Source organism: Oryza sativa, chromosome 9 (genome assembly GCF_034140825.1).
Source record: "Oryza sativa Japonica Group chromosome 9, ASM3414082v1".
NCBI lineage: Eukaryota > Viridiplantae > Streptophyta > Magnoliopsida > Poales > Poaceae > Oryza > Oryza sativa.
Genome location: NC_089043.1, coordinates 5,655,448 through 5,679,926, shown reverse-complemented (window position 1 = coordinate 5,679,926; position 24,479 = coordinate 5,655,448). Strand labels below are relative to the sequence as shown.

The 24,479-nt window shown below is 38.0% G+C and overlaps 1 protein-coding gene across 1 annotated transcript; it reads right to left on the bottom strand.

The window, feature by feature from the left end:
- Positions 1 to 2,696: 2,696 nt before the first annotated feature.
- LOC9267891 (structural maintenance of chromosomes protein 6B) lies at positions 2,697 to 23,186 on the bottom strand. Its single transcript, XM_015756781.3, has 28 exons — positions 23,018 to 23,186; positions 22,823 to 22,928; positions 21,668 to 21,801; positions 19,487 to 19,542; positions 17,838 to 17,924; positions 16,777 to 17,097; positions 15,970 to 16,089; positions 15,035 to 15,169; positions 14,311 to 14,387; positions 14,160 to 14,235; positions 13,042 to 13,116; positions 12,841 to 12,945; positions 11,299 to 11,465; positions 11,112 to 11,214; positions 10,618 to 10,730; positions 8,805 to 9,009; positions 8,615 to 8,743; positions 8,399 to 8,513; positions 8,121 to 8,206; positions 6,713 to 6,808; positions 6,165 to 6,301; positions 5,440 to 5,542; positions 4,028 to 4,107; positions 3,825 to 3,903; positions 3,618 to 3,675; positions 3,330 to 3,427; positions 3,149 to 3,243; positions 2,697 to 3,055 (listed from the first exon to the last, which is right to left on the bottom strand). Exons 1-28 carry the CDS (start codon positions 23,121 to 23,123, stop codon positions 2,998 to 3,000), a joined length of 3,120 nt encoding a protein of 1,039 aa, XP_015612267.1. The 5' UTR covers positions 23,124 to 23,186; the 3' UTR covers positions 2,697 to 2,997.
- Positions 23,187 to 24,479: the final 1,293 nt, after the last annotated feature.

Sequence of the window (24,479 nt, the reverse complement as noted above, 5' to 3'; positions counted from 1 at the left end):
TGTCCATAAACCTGCAAAAAATATACAAATGGGATTAAGAAATAAGTAATACATGGAAAACAGAGAAAATGATACCAAATAGACTAATTAGCAATTATAATGATATATTATAGAGGACATGTGAATTGAGCGGTAAAAAAATTGAGACACGAATTTGATGGTAAATAGTTTAAATTCTAGAGAAAGAAGGAACATAGTACAGATGAGAATGGGATCGATCGATCTGTTTAGGCTAACAGCCAAGGACATTTTGGTCATCTTGCATGCATGGGAGAAATGAAGAAAATAGTTAAATTTGGCAAAATAACGACAAGATAATGTACCGAGTAGCATTTTATCTAGTGCATCATAGTGTGTGCAGCATTTTATCGAAACCTCACGAATATAATGGTGTATTGCCTGCTTACTCGGTATATGCGGACGACCCACCACTAGAGTGCAACGTATAGGTGCATGCAGGGGACAGACGTGAGCAGGTTTCACGTGGAGGGAATTCATGCACGAGCATCATACGCACACTTGCACACTGTATGTTTTAAAACTTTAAACAACTTTAAATGATATTTCTTTTACATTTCTTTTCCAATTTTGATATGATTGCACCATTTTTTTTTGTTAAAATTAAATCTTTACAATAATATATTAAATGATTATATTCTAATGAAGAAAATATATATCTTGCATATAGTAGAGTCTTGGTGTTACAGTAAGCTTTTCTCAATATTGCAAGTTGCTTGAAACATTTTCTATCAAGTGATGAAACACTTGAAACATTCTTTTTGCTAAAACCTTTTTCTACCGAGTGATGAAATACTAAAAATATTTTTTTCATGCGATGAAACACCATCTGATATTTTGCAAACATCAAACGTCGGGGACCTGTCTCCTCCAAATTTTCAATAAGGAAGATGGATGGAATTGGCATGGCTAAGTGCTGAAATAGCAGTAGCCTTTCAATAAAAAATACATTCTCTTACCATGCTAACTGTAAAAAGATCAATAAATTATTGAAGAATACTAATATAGGGAATGAGATTTAGTGGATGAGGGTAATCTCTACTATTATAAAAATTAAAGATGTTTTTGTTTAAAGCTTGGTACTTCGTCTGAATTACAGTAGAAATTAGGAGGAAGCCGTTCGCGTGCCCGCAGCTGTCCGATTCCCGCGTGAAAGCAATGCGTCATCATGTGCGCGCTTGCTGGTCATCATGGCCGCAGCTCGTTCTCTCCACAAGCCCGCAGATCCCCTATTACCTTTCCTATACTTTCTTTAGTTTGGTTAGTTTCCTCATGTCCGATCCCTGTTTTGACACAAAGCGATATGTATACATGTTTCAGACCTTCAGTCATGTCATGCATACACACGTACGGCAGCAAAATACGCCAAAAAAACTCAATTCAAAACTCAGATCGATCAATGACAATATAATATATTTATCACGATCATGTGCCGAGTCCCCAGCTATATCTTTGATCGGTTCCCCCGCGTGTCTGTTTACATGCCCACGCCCATTGTCACTCGCACTCCTCGCACAATTTCAGCTACAATTTATTGATTTTTTTGTGTCGCGACCATGTGGATCTCTCTATTGATTTTATTTGAATAGATTAGAGTCCAATTTGTTGATAGATCAAAGTTCTTCTTTTTCCTTCGTGCTCAAGTTGGGAATTTGGAAACAGTCCAGTTATAGGCTCGGTCAGACCTAGCTACTCGTCCCTCTAAGTTCATCGCACGGGTGTGACTGACAAAGGGCAAGGGAGGGACAATCGATTGGGACAGAAACATTCTGAATTTTTGAAGTAGCTAAATATTTAATTTCTTCCGAATACCCGTTGCAACGCACGGGCATTTTTTCTAGTAAATAATAAATTGCATGCGCTTGGGAGCTTTTCTTGCATTTCAATTCCTAGTGTTTTTTTCGAAACTTTGTACATAGAAAGACTATTGCTAGTGATTTTTTGTTAAAACTTTACACATAAGAACGTCCTACTATTTTTATAAGTGTTTTCAAGTTCTGAAAGAGTTTTGTCAGTTAATTGGCAAAAAATCATCTGTTTTGCTCCAATAGAAAATTTGCTAATAATATGATTTTGTACGATGGATTAATATGATTTTTTATCAGTTAATTAGCAAAATGGATTAATATGAATTTTACCATAACTTTTCAATACAACTGCTTTTAAAAAACAACTTACCTTTAGCAATTTAAAAAGCATGCGCATGAAAGACGAAAAACGGTTGAGAAAGGGAAGAATACAGCCTAAATGAGGTTTATAGCTGACGAAAAAACGAGAAAGTAGCAGTTGAAAAAGATAAGGAAATAACACAGCCTAAATGAGGTTTATATCTGACAATTTCTACATAGAAATTTTCCGATACAAAAGTTTGGTGAAAGTTTGATTAATTTCGCAGTTGAGAATTTGCTAACGTACACGTATCACTAATTATGGGGTGCTAATCGTGTGATCCGCAAGTAGCCAATGAAATTGCCCTACAGTCCTACACCAGCAAGCTTGTTAGCACTAACATCCGATGACTTCAAGCAAGAGCTTAGCGTCAGATATTATATAGATCAGCTCCTTTTTTGTTATCACCAAGCGGCAATTGCTGTTGCATTTCCATTTTGATTTGACAACTCTTACCAAAAAGAAACGAAGCGTTGCTACTGCTTGATGCATCGGCCAATTGTAGAGACTGGACAATCAAAACAGCTACAAGAACTATATTATCTGACGACATAAAAAGACAGAACCGCGTGTGTTTTGCAGCCTCCGAGGTACTAACGATGCTTCATGTTTAAATAGCCATACAAGTAATGGTACCAGAGAACAAGACCGTGATCCAGTCGCGCCAAGATAAGCTTATCCAAAAACCAGCGGCTTACAACATGATCAATAACAAACCAGCGGCTCCAAAAACATCGGGCAGCATACTGATGTTCGCCAAAAGGATACGATATATATATATATATATACAAGGCGCTGAACATACTGATGTCAACCGCGTGGGGCAGCCATTTGCTGCTTCTTGATCCTGTCTCCAGGTTGCACCATGCTGACAAAATGATAAATGTCAACAGCTGATTAATTACGTGACAAACAGGAACATAACCCCGAAGAATGCACACGGATGGTTCTGACAAATTACCTGATATCATGTGGTGTTATAAATATCCACTGTGATCCTTGCGTGACGGCGAAATCTACTAGGGTGTCTAGGCTTATCTTGCGGCTTACTGCATCCTGAACAATTCAAACATCACAGGTAATAAGTTTGATCTGTCATTAACTGAGCAAACAGGTTCCCGAAGATCATAGGGGTTGCTTACCATGAATACATCAAACTCATCCATGGCCCTAAAAGGAGCCTCTGTCATTCCGTGAAGAGCCAAGGTAAAACACAGTGTCGAAAATGATCTTTCTCCACCTAAGAGCAAGAGTTTGAGCGAGAATTATATAATTCTCAAAGATGGTATAAAAACAGTAAGCACAGACGGATGGGTGGGGGTGGTTTTGGGGGAGTTTGATCAGGGAATTATTGGGACCTAGTTCTAAGGATTTGGATCTGACTCCACCCTATCATGACAGGCTCTAAGGCTAAGAGAAGCTGTAGGTACCTGAAAGTCCTCTGGTGTCTGTAATTGTGTCACGAGAAGAATCTTGAGGCATCGTGAGCTACATAAAAATTGACCACAAACAGTTAACTAAATTGCTCCAGAACAAATTGAGTACAGAAACTTGCAGCCATCACTGCAAGGTTTTATGTTCACTGCACATTGAGGTAAACATGTTGAGAATAAGAGAGAATCTTGTGAGAACCTCACCTCGACAGACAGAAGTCTTTCCTTATAATCAACATTGATAAACCCACTTATCCCTTTCTTCCCTAGGTGCTCGTTGAACCTTAAATACAATGTAAAGGTGGTAGGATTCTCAGGTCTGAGTATTTTTATGTATGGATAGGAAAAGCAAAGTCTTATTTTGAAGTTCGACGATAAACATCCAAGTAAGAAAAGTTAGTACTTACAACCACGTAAGCTGTCGCTTCAAAAGAGCAGCATTTCTCTGAAATTTCTTCCATCGCATGTCCAAAGCTTTTTGACACGACTGCAACAAAAGTAAAATTGAATGTAAAAAGATCCAAAAAAGGCAGCATTGTACATGTCTAGCTCATATCTCAAACAGAACTTCTATATATTTGAATGTGCCAAGAAATCCTTTTCTCCCATTATAGAAGGGAGTGTGGTGTGCTACTCACCCATCCTGAACCACAACCATTTGTGACTTAATATGTGTAGGCATATGTTATGTTTACGCAAGCATTGATGCATATATGTGGGTAATAATTAGTTGATATCATGAAGTATACTGCACACCTTTCTTCAGATATGAGAATATTTTGTATTTTAATATTGAAAAAAGGTCCATTTTACTCCCTTGAACTATTTTGCCAGATCATTTAATGCCCTAAACTATTGTCAACTCATTTTACGCCCCAAACTATTGAAAATAATTCACTTTACTCCCTAACGATATTTCTCTTTTTTGTTTCTCCCTATATAAGTACTCCCTATGTTTCATACTATAAGTCGTTTGATTTTTTTCCTAGTCAAACTTCTTTAAGTTTGACCAAATTTATAGAAAAATATAGTAGTATTTTCAACACAAAACAAACATATTATCAAAATATATTAAATGTTAGATTTAATGAAACTAATTTAATATTTTAGATATTACTAGATTTTTTATAAACTTAGTCAAACTTAACAAAGTTTGACTAGAAAAAAAGTCAAAAGACTTATAATATGAAACGGAGGGAGTAATATTTTGCACTAAAATTTCGTATGATGATAGATGTATTATAACTTATGACTCAAACATTTTTCTAGAACTTATCACTCTTTACATAGTTCAAAAGTTCAAGAAAATAGTAATGAAAAAATTTGAATATATGTTTGAACTTTGCAATTGGTTTCCTCTAAGGCTCTACAAAATTGTGCTTTAGAAAGAGAGAGAAATGAGAAATGTTAGTAGGGAGTAAAGTGAATCATTTTCAATAGTTTAGGTGGTACAATGAGCAGAAAAAATAGTTTAGGGGGTTAAGTGATCCAATGAAATAATTTAAGGGACTAAAATGAACTTTTTCTTTTGGCATCTGTTGCAACCCGCACACATGATGCTTGTTAAATATATAATATGGAAGTTGTGAGCTGAAATCGAATAATGCACATACTAAACCAAATTTGAATAATGGCTACAAGTACAAAGAGATTATCCAGCCATGTAGAAAATCACAATCCACACTTGTATGGTAAGGATTAAGGTCAAGAATTCTGAGCAGTGTATAAATTGTTGGAGCAGCAAGATGAGCATACAGATAGCTCAAAATTTGAATGCAATCAGACATCATAGGAAAATAAACATTAAGTAAATACTTACATTCAACTTATCCCTAAAACCTGCATATAATTGCTGTTTATCTTCAATTTTCTCTTTCTTCTTGATATGCAATGCTCTCAGATCATCAATGGACTCAGTATATCTGCTCAGAATTTATCATAAAATATTATGTCACACAGGTTTAAAAGATACAAAAAAACATTGAAACTAAAAAGGTGCATATTTAAATGAGTAATTTGCACATTTCACCAGGTAGAGTGTTCCTTGTTTCACTTTGCACCAGGTTTAGTACATATTTTCACTATATACCAGAGTATATTGCGATAAGTTTCACTTTGTACTACATCACATCATATGATTAAAGAGAAATATTATATAATATGAGTGCAACTTATGAGGCTTTTTAAATTTAAACCATGTTTTACGAGGTTCCATTCAAATTTCATGAAACTTCCATAGATTTGAGTATGTATTCTGGTGTTAAATAAAAGTTGAATGAATAGACCCTGGTGTGAATGAAAGTATATGCTCAACCTGGTGCAAAGCGAAACAAGGTGCACTTTACCCAGTGCAAAGTGTAATTACTCTATTTAAATCATATCAGGTAAATTAACAACTGCAAATACAGTGTTCAGAGTAGTATTTTTTTGTGAAAAAAGAAGTCCACAAAAAAATCCCCTTAGTGGTGGGTTGGGTGTAGCACAACATCATGACCAAGTCGTAAATTATTAGTACAGAAATGACAAGGTAAATTAGCTCCAGACCTGCTACTTTCTTTATGAAATCTCAGTTCCAATTTATTTATCGTAGCACTTAGTTGTTCTGGTGAGGATCCAGCCACACCTCCCAGAGTTTCCACATCACTCTCAGAGCATATAATTGATGCCTTCTTGAAGCTCTCCTACAGAAAAAAAAAAATCATCATTGAACCTATGGACAAGTGAGATAAATCAGCCCATTCTCTTCTTGTCATTTGAAGTACTCAAGTCAAACAATAAACAGAATATATCATGTAGTTAAGTTCTTGACAAAAGTTAAAGAAACATTAGAAGCCATGCATCATCATAACGAATGTTAACCCAAGATTTGACTGCCCATTTTATGTTATTGCTTGAAGTACAGCAGTTTACAAGGCAAGCTTTGTGACCGTTACAATTTACAAGTGTGACAGAACACTGTTTCTTGCTTAGGAGTTCTGTGTGGAACAACTATAAGGGTACCAAACTAAAATGCTTAAATGCAATATATTCCAATGGTGCAAGCATAACATGATAATTAAAATGATCATTGCTGTCAGTGAAAAAAAAAGAACCTGCTGAAGCTTCTGAAGATCTTCAAACTCTGCTTCAGCAATTTTAATATCAGGTAAAACTTTAGTTTCCATTATACCTTCATAGTAAGCCTTGCCCTGGTAAAATTAAAATATTCAACGAAACAAGAACTAATAAAGTAAATTTAATAGGCAAACTTACATGCTAGAGTTTCAATATGAAAAACTTACAAGCTAGAGGCCTAACATAAATTCAAAGTCAGTTATTTTCCACAATGGGAGAAGCAATCATGCAGTTAGCTCCAAAGAAGGGGATAGATGGACTATGGTCAAAGCCCTAGTATCATATTTTGACAAAATAATGCTGCAAATTTTGGCACAGAATTTGCAAGTTGCTAATGCCACTACACACATGCACTAACACAAGAAAAACTAGACAACAACCAATCCTGGACTTAGTCAGCCAAGTGGCATGTCTTTAAGGGTCACGGCTCTACTTGTTGGCAGCAGATGACGCTATGGAGCAAAGGAAGCAACATTGATTCGCTAGGAGCAAATTGGGCCTCTTGGGAGGCCAGGTGCACCAGACCCACTATTACTGAGTGGAAGGGGGGCAGGCAATTCAAAAGAGGGACAATTCGACACGACTTTAAAATCTAGCATCTTACCAGGTTTACCATATGATATGGCCACCAAAAGTTAGGGTTATCTTTTAGTTAAAGTTCTTTAGGTATAAACGAGTTAGTTGACTCTGGTTGTTCAAATTAGATTAACTACTTATTAACCTGTTAAGGGGTAATCAATCACACATGGTACCACAAGATCAATCAAGAAGATGAATTAGTCTGAAGTTCCTCCTAAAGTTTTTTTCTACCAAATGCATTGTCCCTGCTAAGAGTCAGTCCTCCCTCAAATTGTCATGTGTCTAGTGTGTACATCACATGTCATGGAATGATGGACCTACACAAGCTCACAATGCAGCAGCTTGTTGGATTTCCTAAGCTAAGTTCTGATGACAAACATAGTGAGGCAGCACAAGGTGATTTAGTTTTGCTAACTTATTTTAATTCCACGCCCAACATTTTTTAGTTCTTTTAATGCATTATACATCATGATGTATTTATAACCAATATAATAAGGCTCCCATCGGATGGCCTATTCAGCCAAAGAAAAAGCCAAATTTTGAATTTTTAAACTTAATTTTGACATTGATTTTGAGATATTTTCAACGTAGTTTCTTTTTCAGCATTGGCTTTTAAGTCACCGAGAACACATATATAAAAGTTTTACCTACAAATTTATTTTTATTTTCTAATAAGCCGTTTTGGCTTATTAAAAGAAAAGCCAAACGATGGGGCCCTAAAATAAATTAACAACGGCAGTTAAAAGTACAAAACACCTCATCAATATCAATTGCAGGAGTAATACTAGTTTACAAGAAAAGGTACACCTGCTCAGCTGTTTGTAGTTTGTCCTTAACACGTTCTATTTCCTTCTCCAGAACATTACTAGGCCCCACCTCCCTATACACACCATCTGGAATGCAAAAAAAAAGGAAAGTACATTTATTATGTCAAGAGTATGACAACCTCAGAATGGAAAAACAGGTTGTTTCTACAACAAAACTGTACATCATTATTCTGTTCCACGTAATCTAAGCATAAATGAAATTTTAAGCAACTGAGAATCAGCACAAATGTGAGTAATATGGTGGAATTCTATTCATACCAATGAATTCCTTGTAACAGGCTCTCCGGTCATTCTCATCCTGCAAAGCTTTTGTTAACCTTAAATTGGTTTTCTGCACTAACAATTCTTTCTGCTCAATGTCGACTTCCACTTGCTGAAGAAGATAAGTAGCATCAGGAAATTGATGAGATTTGAGCTCAATAATAACAAAGATTAGTACACCAATGTAGTGAAATGAGAGAAATGGGAACAAACCATCATTTCTGCCTCTAGTTCACTGGTATCCGACGATGTAACACGATTAATGTCAGCAGAAGTCTTCCTGATGTCATCCAATTGAACTTTTTTGCTCTCAAGAAGACGCTCCTCTTCTACTCGTTTTCTCTGAAGAAAGGAAAAACAGTTATAACATAATACAAATTAACTGAGCAGCAATCAGTTTTACCTTCAAATTCTTTATTTTTAATTCGATATCTTCTCGTTTATCATTTGGCTTCTTCATATCCCGAGTCCTTTGTGAGATTATTCTCTCCATGTCAGCAATTTCTGATTCCATTTCAGCTATTTTTTCTCCCAGTGAAGTACACAAACGACCTGCATTTCCCTTTCTGTGTGGTGGAAGAATGGTCTGAACAGGACCTCTTGAAAACCTGAATGTTACAATCAATGGAAACAGGATCACCAGAAAAGCACACAATATGTTACCTAGCATGAACGTTTCTTTTCTCAAAGAAGTTTACAAAAAAATTAGAAGCATCAGTAAAACGCCACCAGGGACAACCAAAAGGTAGCTGTGTTCATTTAGAGAAATCATTGATCGACAATGCTTCCACAAACATTAAGGCTGTGTTCTTTGGTTGTTGTTGGGAACTAATTACTTCCGCACGCAAAACAGAGCAACTCATTAGCGTATGATTAATTAATTATTAGCTTTTTTTGAAAAATGGATTAATATGATTTTTTAAAGCAACTTTCATATATAATCTTTTTGCAAAAAACGCATCGTTTAGTAGTTTAGAAAGCGTGCACGCGAAAAACGAGGGAGGTGAGTTGGGAACTTCAACAAAAGAACTCAGCCTAACTTACAAGATGCTTCCTTTTTCCTAAAATCCTGAACTTCAAAAAACTGACAAGTTCCTGTCCACTACTCCACTTGTCAGTACTTCAGCTAGGCTTGAGCAGAAGCGCAACTCGCTTACGGCAGAAGGGGTAACTTGTTTTCATGGCCATTGCCTAGGGAAATAAATTAGGCAACAAAGCCTGGCTGTGAGGACAAATTGACAGATACCTAAATCAAGGGGCTATCAGAAAGGGGAGATAATAGGGAAGGAGGTGGAACATAAGGCAACATGAGATGATAAAACTTTAAAAAAAAACTCATCCCAGTCAGGCACATTAGGAACAACAGGTGAAACTAAGGAGTCCTAAATCCACTCATTCTTTGTACATTCAGCCTGGATGACCGATATATGCCTACATATTCTACATCAAGATCCTGGCTATTTCATGCTCTAGTGGCCTGTTGTGGATCAGGCACAATCAAACAAGAGCGCTGCAACCCCCTGCACTGACTTGCCACAGGCCCACAGCACACGCACATGCTATGCCTGTCCGCACAGGTACATGGTTGATTGGTTGTCCACAACACCATGTCATGCCACACACACACTGCCCACCTACCCCATGAGAGGAGAATCAATGAGAGCATAGGGGAGGCATTTGGCCATTTCCCAGTCCTAATGATTTTGTCATCCTTTCGTAATAATTGAAACAACTAACAATATTAAACATCTTTTATGATGGTGTTTTGACAATTACACACATTTGAAGTCATATGGAAGCACTTTCTCTTAGACAAGAACTACCTGTATCTTATGTGTCTACTACTGGGGTACTCTGATGCAACTTTGATAATTTGCAACTACAGGGGCATCATCACTCGTTAAAGGGAACCCCTCATTAAAAACCTAGTAAAATATCAAAATGATAAATCACACTCCACTCTATTTCTACTGTCGATGCTGCACATTTTTACTATTGCTCTCATATTGTTCATTATGTTAATCTCAATTTCCTATTCTCTCATGGATTCCCAATATTTTTTTATCAGGAAATACATGTACACTAAGACGTATCAGTGTATCCATATATTTGGAAATTCTCTAACCCATATCACCGCACTAGTATTGCCTCTTAGTGTAACATAGAAAATGTAGTATATGACCTATGCCAAAATGAGCACCATCAAAGAGACTTACATTTTGTACCCATCGGAAGTATACACGTCCTTCAGATTTTGTATCCTATTATCAAATGCAACAGATCTGCCCACTTCATAGTCTCGAACTAGGACTGTTCTTTCAGCGCTACCCTGAAAAGGATTTCAGCAAATTGAAATATTCAAAACTGACATGTCCAAAAAAAAAAATAACAAGGTGAAGCTACATTGACTTCTACAAAATATATATATATATATATCTCAGTATAGAAATAGTTTATCCATTGGGGGATTTGAAAGATGTTTAGTAGTTGATGGTACATCATTGAAAGGGTAAGCATACCATCCACTTGTAATTACTTAAATAGTTTTGCCACCTTAATTGCTATTATACATCGGATAGCTGGATAATTTTTGTTTGGAACTGGAATGGTTCTCTGAAGCTAACAATCCACTACCTCATTCCTCCAAAACATTTAGCACAGTAGGATTTTCCAAACGAATAATTAGAAGCTAACAGTGATAATGCACTACCTGATCCACCAAAACATTTAGCACAGTAGGATTTTCCGACTGAATAACTGAAAGTACTGTTGGATGTGTTGTCGAAGGAAGTAAATGATCTGGAATGTTCAGTCTAAAGAAAAGTCCAATAGAATTAATATTGATTAGAGATCAAATAAAAAAACATTGAAGAAAACAGTACAGATTTTATGGTTACCTTGGCTTCGCAAAATCATATATAATGATTTGAAGGTTATGGTAGTTAACTTCTTTCGCACATTCCCGCAAAATGACTGAATCTCTGTGACAGGAGACGATAAAAGCATCCAGTAGCCTCCCCAATGCACACTCAACTGCAAAAGACCAGGATTCGCTAGCCAGTTTCTGCATAACAAGAGGCATTATTAAGGTTGAAACAAGTAGGATAAATTCAACTATGATAGTGCTCCCTCCAATAATAGATATATGATGTTAAGGACAAGACTTGTTCAAACTTTCACCATCAATAACTTCTTATAAATGCTTGGTTTATAAAAACAAAAGAAAAGTGGTATGCATGGATTTGCCTTGGAAAGTACTACTTATTATAGTTTATAAACTTATACCAACATAGAAATGATGGTCAGAGTTTCAAAATTTTGACAGAATATTGTCCTAAACATCAAATATTTATGACCAGAGGGAGTATATCAACAGAAGAAAAAATAATCAAATTGCACTTCTGAAATGATAATTAAATCTCTTAGATCAAGATGCAACAAGCAGTCCATACTGAAGGCAGATTTTGAAGTGTCCAAATGAGTTCAACCGTAACAGGAGATACTAAAATGAAATCCAGATTTGCCACCACGGTCATGGCGTCAGCCGTCAAGCAGGAGGTAAGATGAGGTGAGGCACCTAGCTATGGCATGGGCACCAAGGCAACACCGTGTGTACCAGAGATTGCATGTTAACAAAAAAACCACAAGTACAGACAAGGGAAAGAAGATATATGGGCTATTCAGTCACTCAGCTCACCTCGTCCTGACTCCCAACCACCTTACACTAATCACACTCAGGCCATCTCATCCTCTAACATATTCCTCCCTCAATGGAGACACACATTCCAAATGGCAATGGTTTGGGTACTTCGGGTGGCAAGAAGTGACCCTGCCATCTGCCACCCCAAATTGCAGACATGTCATCTCTGATCCTTTTTTCCCTTGCTACCCCCTCCCGCAAGGTGGGTCACACGTGGTAAAGTTCCGAATAGTGCGTTTAACACCCGAACTATGCTTGGGTACCAGTAACCATACCTGCCACAACCATGTGAACCACATATCCAATTCATCAACCCAGATATGATTAATGGGATGTGGAACTCGTTCCTATGGAATTTAGAAGGAAACTGGCATCCTGCAACCCTTTTGTTTGTCACACAACACACATGTTTCTTCTAATAAATTAGGGTGTATACATACTTGCTAGTAATATATGAAGCTTCACTAAGGGAACAGCATTGATCTCATGCTGAGAAAGAGTAATTTGGCTGCCACCCTAAGTCATGGATATATAAATAATGGAAAGAAGATGACAAGATCTGAGGGGCATCCTATAAAAATAGTACAGTAAGGTAAAAGACCTCACTGAATAAGATTGGAAGCAAGTGTCCAATAATATATCAACTGCAGGAAATACTTTACATGATACTACTAATAACCAACAGTAATCAATGCTAACCAGCATGGTGCTAGAATGAAGATAATCAGAACTTTCATACCACATGAACTCCTATAGGACCAAGAGGCGGGATGTTGAATCTTCTTTCCTGTCTTTCTATTGACTTCAAGAGGTTCCGAACTCTCTGTCCCCCAAATGTTGATACCTGAGGTATAGCACCAGTAGCATATAAATAAGGTGCTAACAAAATATCTACAACTAAAAATTATGCTTGGGAAACAGGGTTATAATCAGAAAGGACCTTATCAGATTGACGTTGTTGAAGATCACGAATGTGAGCTTTAAATTGAGTAATCTTCTTTCTGTTTTCAACTATCTGCAAAATAACACATATTGGAAAATATTGTAGACAAAGACCAACATGGTCCAAAGACAAAAGTTGGTCAAAATACAGAAAAACATGGAATTCCTTGTGAACTTCATATGGTGCACATAATTCTAACTTTATAAACGATGATTCTTCACACAAACATTAAAGGGAGACAGCTTCAAAAGGTAGTTGATACAAACCAAAGCCCAATGAGCTTGAAACTGAATGAGCTTGCAGGTTTAACAGCTCACAAGATAGTGCTCTCATGTAAATGTACTATCGCACAACATTAAAGTTATCACCGTAAAAAACATTTAGAAAAAAGAAATCAACATTTCTTATGGGCCATGTCACAATCGTGTAAATAAGACAATGTCATATACAAAAAGAGGTTTTGTTATGTGCATCCTACTCTACGAGTAGCTTCTCAACAACACTAATTAGCACTAAAAAGAAGTACAACAAATGACTGAGAAGTAGTATGACTTAGGCTGAGTTCGGTAGTGCGTTTCAAGTGGGATTTTCCGTGGCACGCAAACTGAGGCAAGCCATTAGCACATGATTAATTGAGTGTTATTAATTATTGCAAACTTGCAAAATGGGTTTATTTGATTTTTTTTAAGGAAACTTCTATATAATTTTGTTTTCAAAAAACACATTGTTTAGCAGTTTGCGAAGTGTGTTCATAGGCAACGAGGGAGTTGCAAAAGCCAAACTCACATCAGAACGCACCGTTAAAGATATTCCATATACCATTATCCAAGGTATATATTCACAAGGCCAAAAGATAATAGAGGCCATTAAGTAATAATGAAATCAGATTTAATCATAGTATAATATAGATGAGGTAATAGTGTCAAGATTGTTAATATTTCAAGAGCTTAATATATCAGAGAGGAAAGCAGACTTTCTGGCTATACAACAGAGCGCATTACTCAGAGAACATAACCACCAGATAGTGAGGTAAGATGAGATGAATAAACCTTGTTTAGGGTACATTACCACCAGCTAGTAAGAGGTAAGAGGTAACCACATTGGATGACAAATACCTCTGTTTCCATGTTTTGGATGGATTTTACAATGCCCATTTGTGTTTCATGCAACCCTCTTTCTTCCTCTTTTAACCTAAATGGCACATTATGCAAAATCACACAACCAGGAAATGGTAGGATTGCTAAAGTATAAGGATAACTGAGTTACCTTGTAACATTTGAATGAAGAGAATTTATCTCCTTCTGTATTTCACACTTGTCGTTCTCAGCTTTAGATGATTCATCCTTTAGTTTAACAAAGAAATGGTTCAGATACGATAGGAAAACTGGAAAATGTACAGCCAAAATACTAATCCCTCCGTCCCAAAATATGCGCTTGTCCAGATACATAGCTAGAAGTTGTTATATTTTGGAAGGAGGTAGTACAGAAATAATAAAGAGGCATGGCACTTGGAAGCATATGTTAAAGAACAGGTAGTATGCAGTTTTACTGATTATTTCGTTTTTTATAATAACCGTAAAAAAAATGAAAAATCAAAGACTTTCTTTTAAGAGGTAAATAAAATTGCATACAAATACCCTCTTTGTCACCTTACGACTAGTGACTAGTCACAATTGTCAATAAGATACATAACCTGCGTGCCAGGATATGATGCAATACAGAAAAGATTGTGCTTTGCATTGACCTTTTAATTGGAATTTGTACACAGATGAACTACTTTTATTGATTCCTATTGTCTGCTGGAAAATTTATTTAACAAATTGTCTTCAAACATATTTCAGAAATTAACCATGAATACTACATTCAATTAAAAAATGAGAATGACAGCAGAGCCAGTCCTAGAATATGTAAAATAAGTTGGTAAGGAGGTTAAACGACTTCCCCACCAGCATGGAAATTGAAGCATATAAAGAAACGCCAAAAATGTAACCTGCGTGTATTGAATATACTGCTCCCGGAAATCATGAATTTGTTTCTGGAGTTGTTTCACACGATTGTTCATATTCTTTAGCACATTTGTACCACGTACATGCTCTCTCTCTAGTTCAATCTTCAGTGCAACAGCCTGCAAAAAAAACAAGCAACATAAATAGTTAGTAGCATGAAGGATAATTAATAATTTCATTTCCCAGTCGAGTTCCATCCCAAATAATAGGAAAGGAACTGTCTTAGTAAGAACAGTGTGTGTATTAGATTAGTAAAAATGCTCTAGGTCAAATGATCTAGCACATAAACAAAAGGGCCTTGGCGGATGCCACCTTGGCACCTGGCATTAACCCTCCACTGAGGATGCCAAGCAGATTTTTTTCCCACAATGGCAGCCACCAAGCCACAGCTCAGCAGCAATTTAGGCACTTGATGCCAGTTTGCAGCCAGGTGGGCATTAGGGCCCTAGGTAAACCGATTCCAAGAAGATAGCACAATTCTCTCCCCTATCGACAAGATTATGCGCACAAGACAACAAAGAAGGATTACGAAAAGAATAATACTAAGCAAAATTAAGCTAATTTCAGCACTCAGTAGGAACCCAAGCACTTATTGAATAATAATATTTCTGGGAAATCACTATTAGCCTAAACAAATATCAAGCAAAAAATAATTTATGGTTACAGATTCAATAAGAATAACAAGCAGAGAAAGTTGCAGATGACAGCAATTTATAAACCTAAAGAACACAGAAGACAAAAAAAAAATGGGACAACAGATGGGGTCATTCATGTTTGGAGACCTTTGATTGGTCAATTCTTATACATCACATGGTCATAACCATTTCAGTTTTATTTCCTTGCACAATGAAAAACAGCATGTAGAGAACACCTTCTGAAGAGAACTCATGTTCCTGAACTGAAAATAATAGTCACATACCTGAGCAATGTCATCCTCCAGTTTTTCTTTCATCATGGTTACTTCACGTGACTTTTCTACCAAAGATCTGGCATTTCTTTCCTTATCTGTTAATTCTTCCTTCAATTTGACTATCATGGCCTACATAAGAATATGTAATAAGTTAGGCGTATGAATCCTTGAACAATAGACTTTATATACATCGGAATAATTAATTAAGCAAGATATTTTTTAGAATATAACCATGCAGTTTGCATATAGTAGAACAAAATCAAATAAAATCAAATTAAGCAAGATCACCTTTATCAACAAACCTTTATCAGCAATCAATATTCCAATATAGTAACGCTTATTGTTTGTATATATAACCATGCAATCGATAAGAAGATATATGGGCAAACATAACAAAACAGTAGCTGATTCCCCATTTATCAGCAAGCCTAAAAAAATTACAACCACCGGGTTCCTTGGCTAGCAGCAAACAATCAAATGTCACAGCCACCGCATTGTGCTCATCCTTTGAAAATTCATGGGAGGGAAGAAGAGAGGAAGCCGCTGGTCAGGACTCAGGATCGATGTGTCCCCATCACAGCCAAGCTCCTCCACCTCCTTCGCCATGAGAGCCGAGCGCATCCTTTGCATGGCATACCTATGAACATATGCTCTTTGCAATGGATATTTCCAGCCTCAAACTTCGCGATGGCATAATTTAAAGTGCCAACTTTGCAATGGTTCCTTAGCGGGGTAACATTATAGAACAATCATATTAAACGTACATTGCGTTACTCAAAAAATAAAATGCTCGTGCCCAGTAAGATCTCAACTTACTGCATGTCCATCAATTTTTTCTTGGCAGGCGGGAATTCGCTCTTTCAGTTTCAGAAGTTTTACTGTTTGTTCTTCAATTTGTCTGTCAACATCATAAACCCAGGACCAGGCCAACTTTTTCTTTAAGTTATCAATTTCATGTGCTATCTCCTCTATATGTTCCATATTCTTTATCTTCTGTTGTAATTCATCAAGCTCCATCATTGCTGGCTTAATTGACTTTTCCAATTCTTGCACAACAGAGTCCGCATTGTCCAACAGTTCTCTTATCGCCAGAAGCAAATCATTTACATGTTGAAGAAGAGTAGCCTTGAAAAAGAACTAGAAGAAAACATAGTGAGCTAAGTCTAGTATACATATATTACATAGTCTAGCCCATGTGCCTATCTGGTTTATAAATACCTAATTAATAATTAAATTAAATGCATACTCATGAATAACATCAAATCTGATAGTATGAACACAAGGGCTAGAACAATGCTCACAATTATCACACGAAAAGATATAATAAGAACAGGTATGAGGCAGAATTATGACAACAGCACCATTGCATTGACTTCATTTTACTGTCATCTCAAATAGTAAGCTACCATCAGATATCTGCCCTGGTTAGATAATCCACTATGGTGTTATTTTTTTCTATTGATATGTAATGAAAAACTAATACATTACGGAAATATTAGTCATGACAAATCTAATATACCATTTTCAAATGACAAACCCAAATAGTAGTAATCAAATCTAAAAACAAAGTCGGACTAAATGTTTTCTAAAACATCATATACCGCTGAAAGGAGCATGATCTACCAAAAAACAGTACTACTGGTAGATGGAAAGAACAAAAAGACACATGAATGCATTCGAGAGCAGTAGACAAATGAACAGGAAGCATTCTTCACAATGCCATTGAATAAATACGTATATGAGGATTGAAGCATGAAGTTCCTTAGTCAAGGAATATACAGTACAGTAGATGTTTCCGAATGTTGTAATGCATAAATAAAAAAAATGAAGAATCATGCTTGTAATGATATTGCCATTATACTAATGAAACTAATTACCTTAAACTTGTCCTTGTTATTCCCTGAATGTAAGAATTCTCTACTTTTGTCCTGACTCATAATGACACAAGGATTTTCAACATCAATCTGAAAAAGAAAAACCATACACATCAGAAAATGCAGAGTTCTTACATTACATATAAGGCACTTTAGTTAGAATTACTCCCACCGTCCCAAAATAAGTTCATTTTTCACCCATCACACACATACCAATACAAAGCCAAAAAGTCTAGAACACCCCTACTTTATCAAATCCCAATATAACTATTCCTCACTTTATCTACTCCCAATGCAAGCATTCCCTACTTTCACAAACTCCGATGCAATGATTCCTCGAAAATGGACTTATTGGGACAAATAGGAGGAGCCAAAAATGAACTTATTATGGGACGGAGGGAGTACAGCATAAGGACTTGTTGACTTGGTCAACTAATCCACGACTTGCTCTTGCTCGTGCGAAACAGGGGATGCACTATATTAGTCTTTACTACTATTATACTCTACTAAGCACTACATACAGTATAAACTAGGACCATGGAGTAGCCAGCAAGACAATAAGTCAACAAGAAATAAAACTATAGTACTAAACACAATAAGCCAATTAGCATGGTAATTTGGTGATTTGCTACAACCGACTTTACCAATCTATACTAATCGTGCGACATGCTATTGGTCGAGTCATGGCCCTCTAGTAGTGTGACTTGGCCAACTTTACGACTGCTTTAGGACTAACCGCAACAAGTCACGTGACTAGAGAACAATACTGGAATAGTACAAATGATTGTTGAAGCATGGAAGGTGATATGCGAGACCCTTGAAGATTCCAAACTCTTAAGTATGCTTCACAAAGAAAACTATTAAAGAAGGATGAACTATAAATGAAATTAGTAAAGTGCTATAAATGAATGCATATTCATACATCAAATTTCTTATTGCATGCAACAAAACCATTCATTGTTCCATTCTGCAATCACAAAGGGGTGAAATCCCTTCCTTAGATGCATTAATGCTTCTGACATGGCACAAAGGTACATGACAGTTGTTTTCGGATGCCAAACCCCAGAATAGGTGCACTAGCAAATGGTGACTGGCAAGTATGCAATTGTTATTAGGTGTACACACACATGGCAATTAGCAGAACTAAAAGTACACTTGAGGAAGATTAAATTTCAACTTTTTGGGGCTGGGGGATGCATTTTTGTTTGTTTTCCCCACAGCAGTTGTCAATGAGATAAGTTAATGTCAAAGGGTAGTAAATAAGAATTCATGCATCTAAATTTAACATCCTGGTGATGTGATGCACTTGCCAACTTGATTCAAAATAATTGGTGTGCATGCCAACTTCATTGTCAACAATATAATTTTGACAAAACTAAAAGTTCTCAAAATATTATACTACCTCCGTCCCAAAATATAAGAACCTAGGACCAGATGGGACATTTCCTACTTCCTAGTACTACGAATCTGGACAGACTGTCCAGATTCATAGTACTAGGAAATGTCCCATCTACTTACAATACGTATATGAGAAGGTATCATTAGTTTACGCTTCGCAAGTGTCCAAACAAGTCTCAAGGACTTAAACAAACAATTGGAAGGGAAACTACCTTGAAAACTACAGGAATATTCTATGCATATAAGCAACTTACATTGAAATGTTCAATTATCTCAATGAGATCGTCTTTACGATGTGCCACCTTCCTCCCTGTGCACAGCACATGCACAAATTTACAGTTGGACGAGCATAAAAATCATAAGAAAACATGTAATTCAATAGGTAAAGAAACAAAAGGAACAGTATTCTTTTTTAGCAAATTTGTTGTGGTTATCCTTCTTTTAAATACAACATTTGCAGCCTATCTATAGTTCAGCCATGATTCAGTTCCATATCTGATTTCATATGCCAGTAATATTCGTTTTCATGCACGGCAAGCCTATAATGATCTATAATGGGAATTAAAATAACATGTAGAACCAGGACACCTAAAATTTGCCTGAGTATGATTATATTGTCCAGAATGCAGACTTTATGATCCATGCAAACATAAAAATTAGATAAAACTGGATATATGCCACTCCAAAAGTTCCTACTGTAAGAAATGCCACTCTAGAAAATGTAATCATTCATAATCACTCGAAAGAGATGGAATGCTATCTTTGCCACTTTGAGCTCTTTACTGTTATTTCTAGTATGAACATACACACTTTCTTAACCATTTTGCCCCTGTATGTTTCACATTTCTTTTAGCAGAGTTGACTGAAGATATGGCCAACTAATTTCATCAAGATTTCGGGAGAAAAATCCAAATTACAAATTACAGACTGTTGTCGACAGTAGGCTGTCGAGGACCATAGGAAAGACAAGCGGGCGTGTGCCAGCAACCACATACTCACTTGCTTGTCTTGAACAAACCCGCTTCACACCACACCATGATTTCATTTTTTTATTTCTGAGAATAGTTGAGTGGAGGATCGCATTCACACATCAAGCACCCCGCTATTTCTTTCATTCCACACGAGACAGCACAACATCAGACAGAACGAGTCAAAAGCTTTTTTGACTGGCACAGAGGTCAGCAGTGCTGATGAAACCAGCCTCTCTTCAGCAGGTTGTCCACCGTCAGGCATAGACCCTTGATTGCAAACCACATGAAGAAGTGCACTTTTGATGGTGCCCTTGTGTGACAGTCTGACAGAGCAATTTGCCCAAGGACGAGCACTCATGTACTGTAGAGAATAGCCGGTAAGCCAAGTCAACTTTGAAGTGTCCATGAGCTTCCAACTTCCAGCGTACCACATCTTGATCACCACTCAGTGAAAATTCCTGCACTGCATCCCGTACCTGAAAATATTCTTCAAAAGCCCTTGTGGATGGAGCTACCTGTAAAGACCACATCCATCAGTTTCACTGGAGCCCCTGCTTCACCGTCAGAGCACCCTTCTTGACCTGAGAAAACAGAGCTGGAAGGGCAGTCTCAATTGGCCCTGACTCCAGCCAGCTTGATCACCAGAAATTCGGTGCTGTTTCAAATTTTCCTCCCCAACAAACAGTACAAGGCAAGACCAAAGCTCAGGGGTAGGAGCTGCTCATACCAATGGTGACCAGAGGTATGGACCTAGTTACTGTGGTGGAACAAGGGGAGAAGAATACGTAGTACAGATACCAAATATTGTTAAGGGCTTAGAGTGGCAAAAAATAGAACTTTTACTTTTTTTTCAGTGGCATTAGAACAGTTGCATTCTGAATTTCTGAGTGGCATTTCTTGGAGTTGCACTATTTAGAGTGGTATATATACAATTTTCTCATGTACGCACGGTATGCAGGTTATTTACCATCTTCAAACTGGTTCACCAGTCTTAAGTTTTTAATGAAAGGTAAGGGAAGAATAAGAGAAACAACAGCCTAAACATTGGAAAATCGTGCTTGTTACTACATAGAATAGAAATATGCAATAGACTTAAGAGAATGACTAAGTAAATGAGAAATGCAAGGTTAAGAAATGAAAACAAGCCAACACATTGACTCATTCCACTTAGTCCTTGGTACACTTCACACCTAGTGTATGATTCATTTTGTGCACACTTCTATAAGTGGTTCTGGAAAGTACTAGGATGAGTAGACTAGTTGGTCTGACTAGGACCAACTTATATCCCTAATTGACAGAAAAAGGAAAACAACATTGCAGAAAGAATTTGGCATGCAAATTGGAAGGTCCAACGGCTAAATTGTAATGACTTAAAACAAAATATCAGCAACTTTAAACAAGAAAATGCAACTGTAAAAATGGACAACAGTCGATTAGACAGGAGGATGAATCAAGTTTTATTACCATGTTGATCCTTTAAAAACATAGAACTACTTGACTCAGTAATCCTGCGTTCCAATCTAACTAAATCTCCATATACTTCAGGCTTGAATGCGTCTTCCCCTTGGTTATTGATATCAACAATAATTGCAGCATAACTGCAATTTTAATTGAACAAATAAGACATATTACAGACAATCACAAAAGACAGACAGAACAGTCAGAAGAAAACACAAAACCATCGAGTGACCTTTGAATTGAAAAACCATGCGTCAAAGATTTAAAGATCCACTCTACCGTCTTTCATAGCTACTGAATAAACAGCACCATCACCGATCCAATCAAACTGGTTCTGTGTTTTCAACCAGCACTTCACCCGTTAAGAGGATTTGATAGAATTTTGCTGCTAGCATAACACTTAATAAAGCGAGCAGAGTTCGTCTGCATGGCGTGCTTTCACCTCCTAGCATGCGCCCACAATGAAAAATTATTGTGCCCCTGTCTGGCAGAACTTGAACTGCAAGAAGCTCCAATGATCCTTGGAGCTAGGACAAGAGGTAGACTGGGATTGATTGAATGAGACATCTTGCTCGCCTTTTAGACTAAAAGAGGCTTAAATCACTTTATTTTAGCCTACAAAGTCCATATTCTGCAAGAATCTAGGATTTGGAGCTGTGCCAACCAGCCACTCGGCCTTTGCACATCAATTCTATCAGTTTGCCCGACTCAACTGATGACGGTTTTACCAGTTTGTAAATGTATGAATGCAGAGGCTGCACACACATGACCTGATGAGTAGGCTCTATTTTTTGGGTTCAGTTTTAAGAACTCATCTTTTAAAATCGATGATCTATGTGTACTCATCCTTATTATCAATTAAATTTCTTGCCGCTTCAATCACAAAAGAAAAATTTGGCTGTAATGAGAAATTTGGTGTGAAACCATTGGTCGCTTGCATAGCATGTGAAAAAAAAAACTATCCAAAATACATGCACAGATTCATGGAATAACCGATGAAGGACCACCCACACAAACACTGACACACACTTAAAAGAGCCTTTTTTTTTAATGAATCAGAGGAAACTCGACAACGGCCAACAAGTATCCAAGACTTGTTTTTTTTAATTTACGAATACCCGAAATTCAGGTAAAGTAGAAATGAACAAAGTAGGGCGCAACCTGCAGTCGGTCTTGATGAAGTCCTTGAGGGCGGCGGCGCGCTGGGTGCTCTTGGCGCGGGAGCCGAAAGCGATACACAGCGCCGTCAGGACGGCGCTCTTCCCGCCTGCGACGGAGAGAAATGATAAGGCACGGATCGATCGAGAGGGGAGGAAAAGAGGAGGCTAGGGTTTGCGGGAGGGAGGGGAGGCGTACTGCCGTTCTGGCCGGTGATGAAGTTGACGTGTTGGCCGAGCTCGATGTGGAGGCTGGAGTGGCACATGAAGTTCTCCAGCCGGATGCGGGAGATCGTCCCCGCCATCGCCGGCGACCCCCCGTCTTTCCTCTCCTCGCCGGCGGAAGGCAAATGTGGGGGATTCGATTCGGAAAATATGGGGGATTTGGTGGGTTTTGGGGGCAACGGAGCCCGCCAAAACCGAGGATTGGCGGTGCTTAGGGTTTTCCTACTGATTAGTATTTAGGAATAAGTCCACTTCGACTCCCTGTGAGAAAGAAGTGACTCGAATCTAATCCATGATCCTAAACCGCAAAACCGGATATCTCGACCCCTAAACTATTGAAACCGGTACAATTTGACTCCTTTGGTGGTTTTGGAGGGTGGTTTCGCTGACATAGCGCTGATGTGGCGGTGTTGACCTAATCTGTGGTGTTGACGTGACGCTTAGGTGGCATTTGAATTAAAAACATATATGTGGGACCCGTTTGTCATTCAAAAAAAATTGTGGGACCCACTGACATGCGGGCCCCACATGTTATCCTCTCTTTCTTCTTCCTACCTTCTCTCTTTCTTTCTCTTTCCCTTCCCTTCAGCCGTCCGCGGGGAGCACGGGATGGAGTGGCGGCGAGCGGGGGCCTGAGTGGTGGCGGCCGGCGGGAGCTAGCTAGAGCGGCGATGGTGGGCTGGAGCCGACGCAGGTGGAGGAGGAGGAGAAGGAGGCGGCACTGGACTACGAGGTCGCACCTCCTCGCGACGGTGATGCGGAATTGCCGATGGATGCGGGGAGGCGGTGGCGACAAGGGAGATGGCGGTGGTGCAGTGGATATTTTCAAGTCGTATTTCAAATATTCCCAAGGTGTCACTGAGCTCGAGCGGCGGCACGAACATCAACGAGGATGGTGACGCCGCTTGCAACAGCTATAACCCGGTGACGGCTACGTAGCACACAGCGAGCGCGAGTTCCCGGCGGCGTTGGCTTTGGTGAATTCAATGGTTGAGGTAGTAGACCCTCTTGTCGCCGTAACCCGTCTCATTCCAGCCGTCCATTGGAATATTGCAGATGCGCCATTTGATCCTGAAAGGGTCAATTAGGCCTAGAGGGGGTGAATAGGCTAATTTAAAACTTTATGCGGAAGCTAAAACTAAAATAAGGTCGGAAAGTCTGATCCACAGTCAGACTATCCGAAAATATCAGATAGTCTAATGTTGGATCAGACTATCTAATCCACTAATGAAGCACAACAAGTAGATCTATCACACAAACAAGAGTAAACCACAAACAACGACTAGATCTATAGCGGCACAATTAAGCAAAGCTAAAAGGAGGATGAAGGGAGATCACCAATGATGAAGTTCACGAAGTTGTTCCCGGAGTTCAAATCCTTGAGGGGATTCTACTCTCCGTTGAGGAGCTCACTAAGAGCCTGGTCTTTGCTAACC

What these genes read in the sequence shown, in the direction of transcription:
- LOC9267891 (XM_015756781.3), bottom strand. Translation starts at nt 23,123, where the DNA reads ATGGCGGGGACGATCTCCCGCATCCGGCTGGAGAACTTCATGTGCCAC. An exon ending in CTTCATTCAAATGTTACAAG is followed by an intron (nt 14,236 to 14,310) that starts GTAACTCAGTTA and finishes TGTGCCATTTAG; the next exon opens with GTTAAAAGAGGAAGAAAGAG. An exon ending in AGACACCAGAGGACTTTCAG is followed by an intron (nt 3,428 to 3,617) that starts GTACCTACAGCT and finishes TCTTGCTCTTAG; the next exon opens with GTGGAGAAAGATCATTTTCG.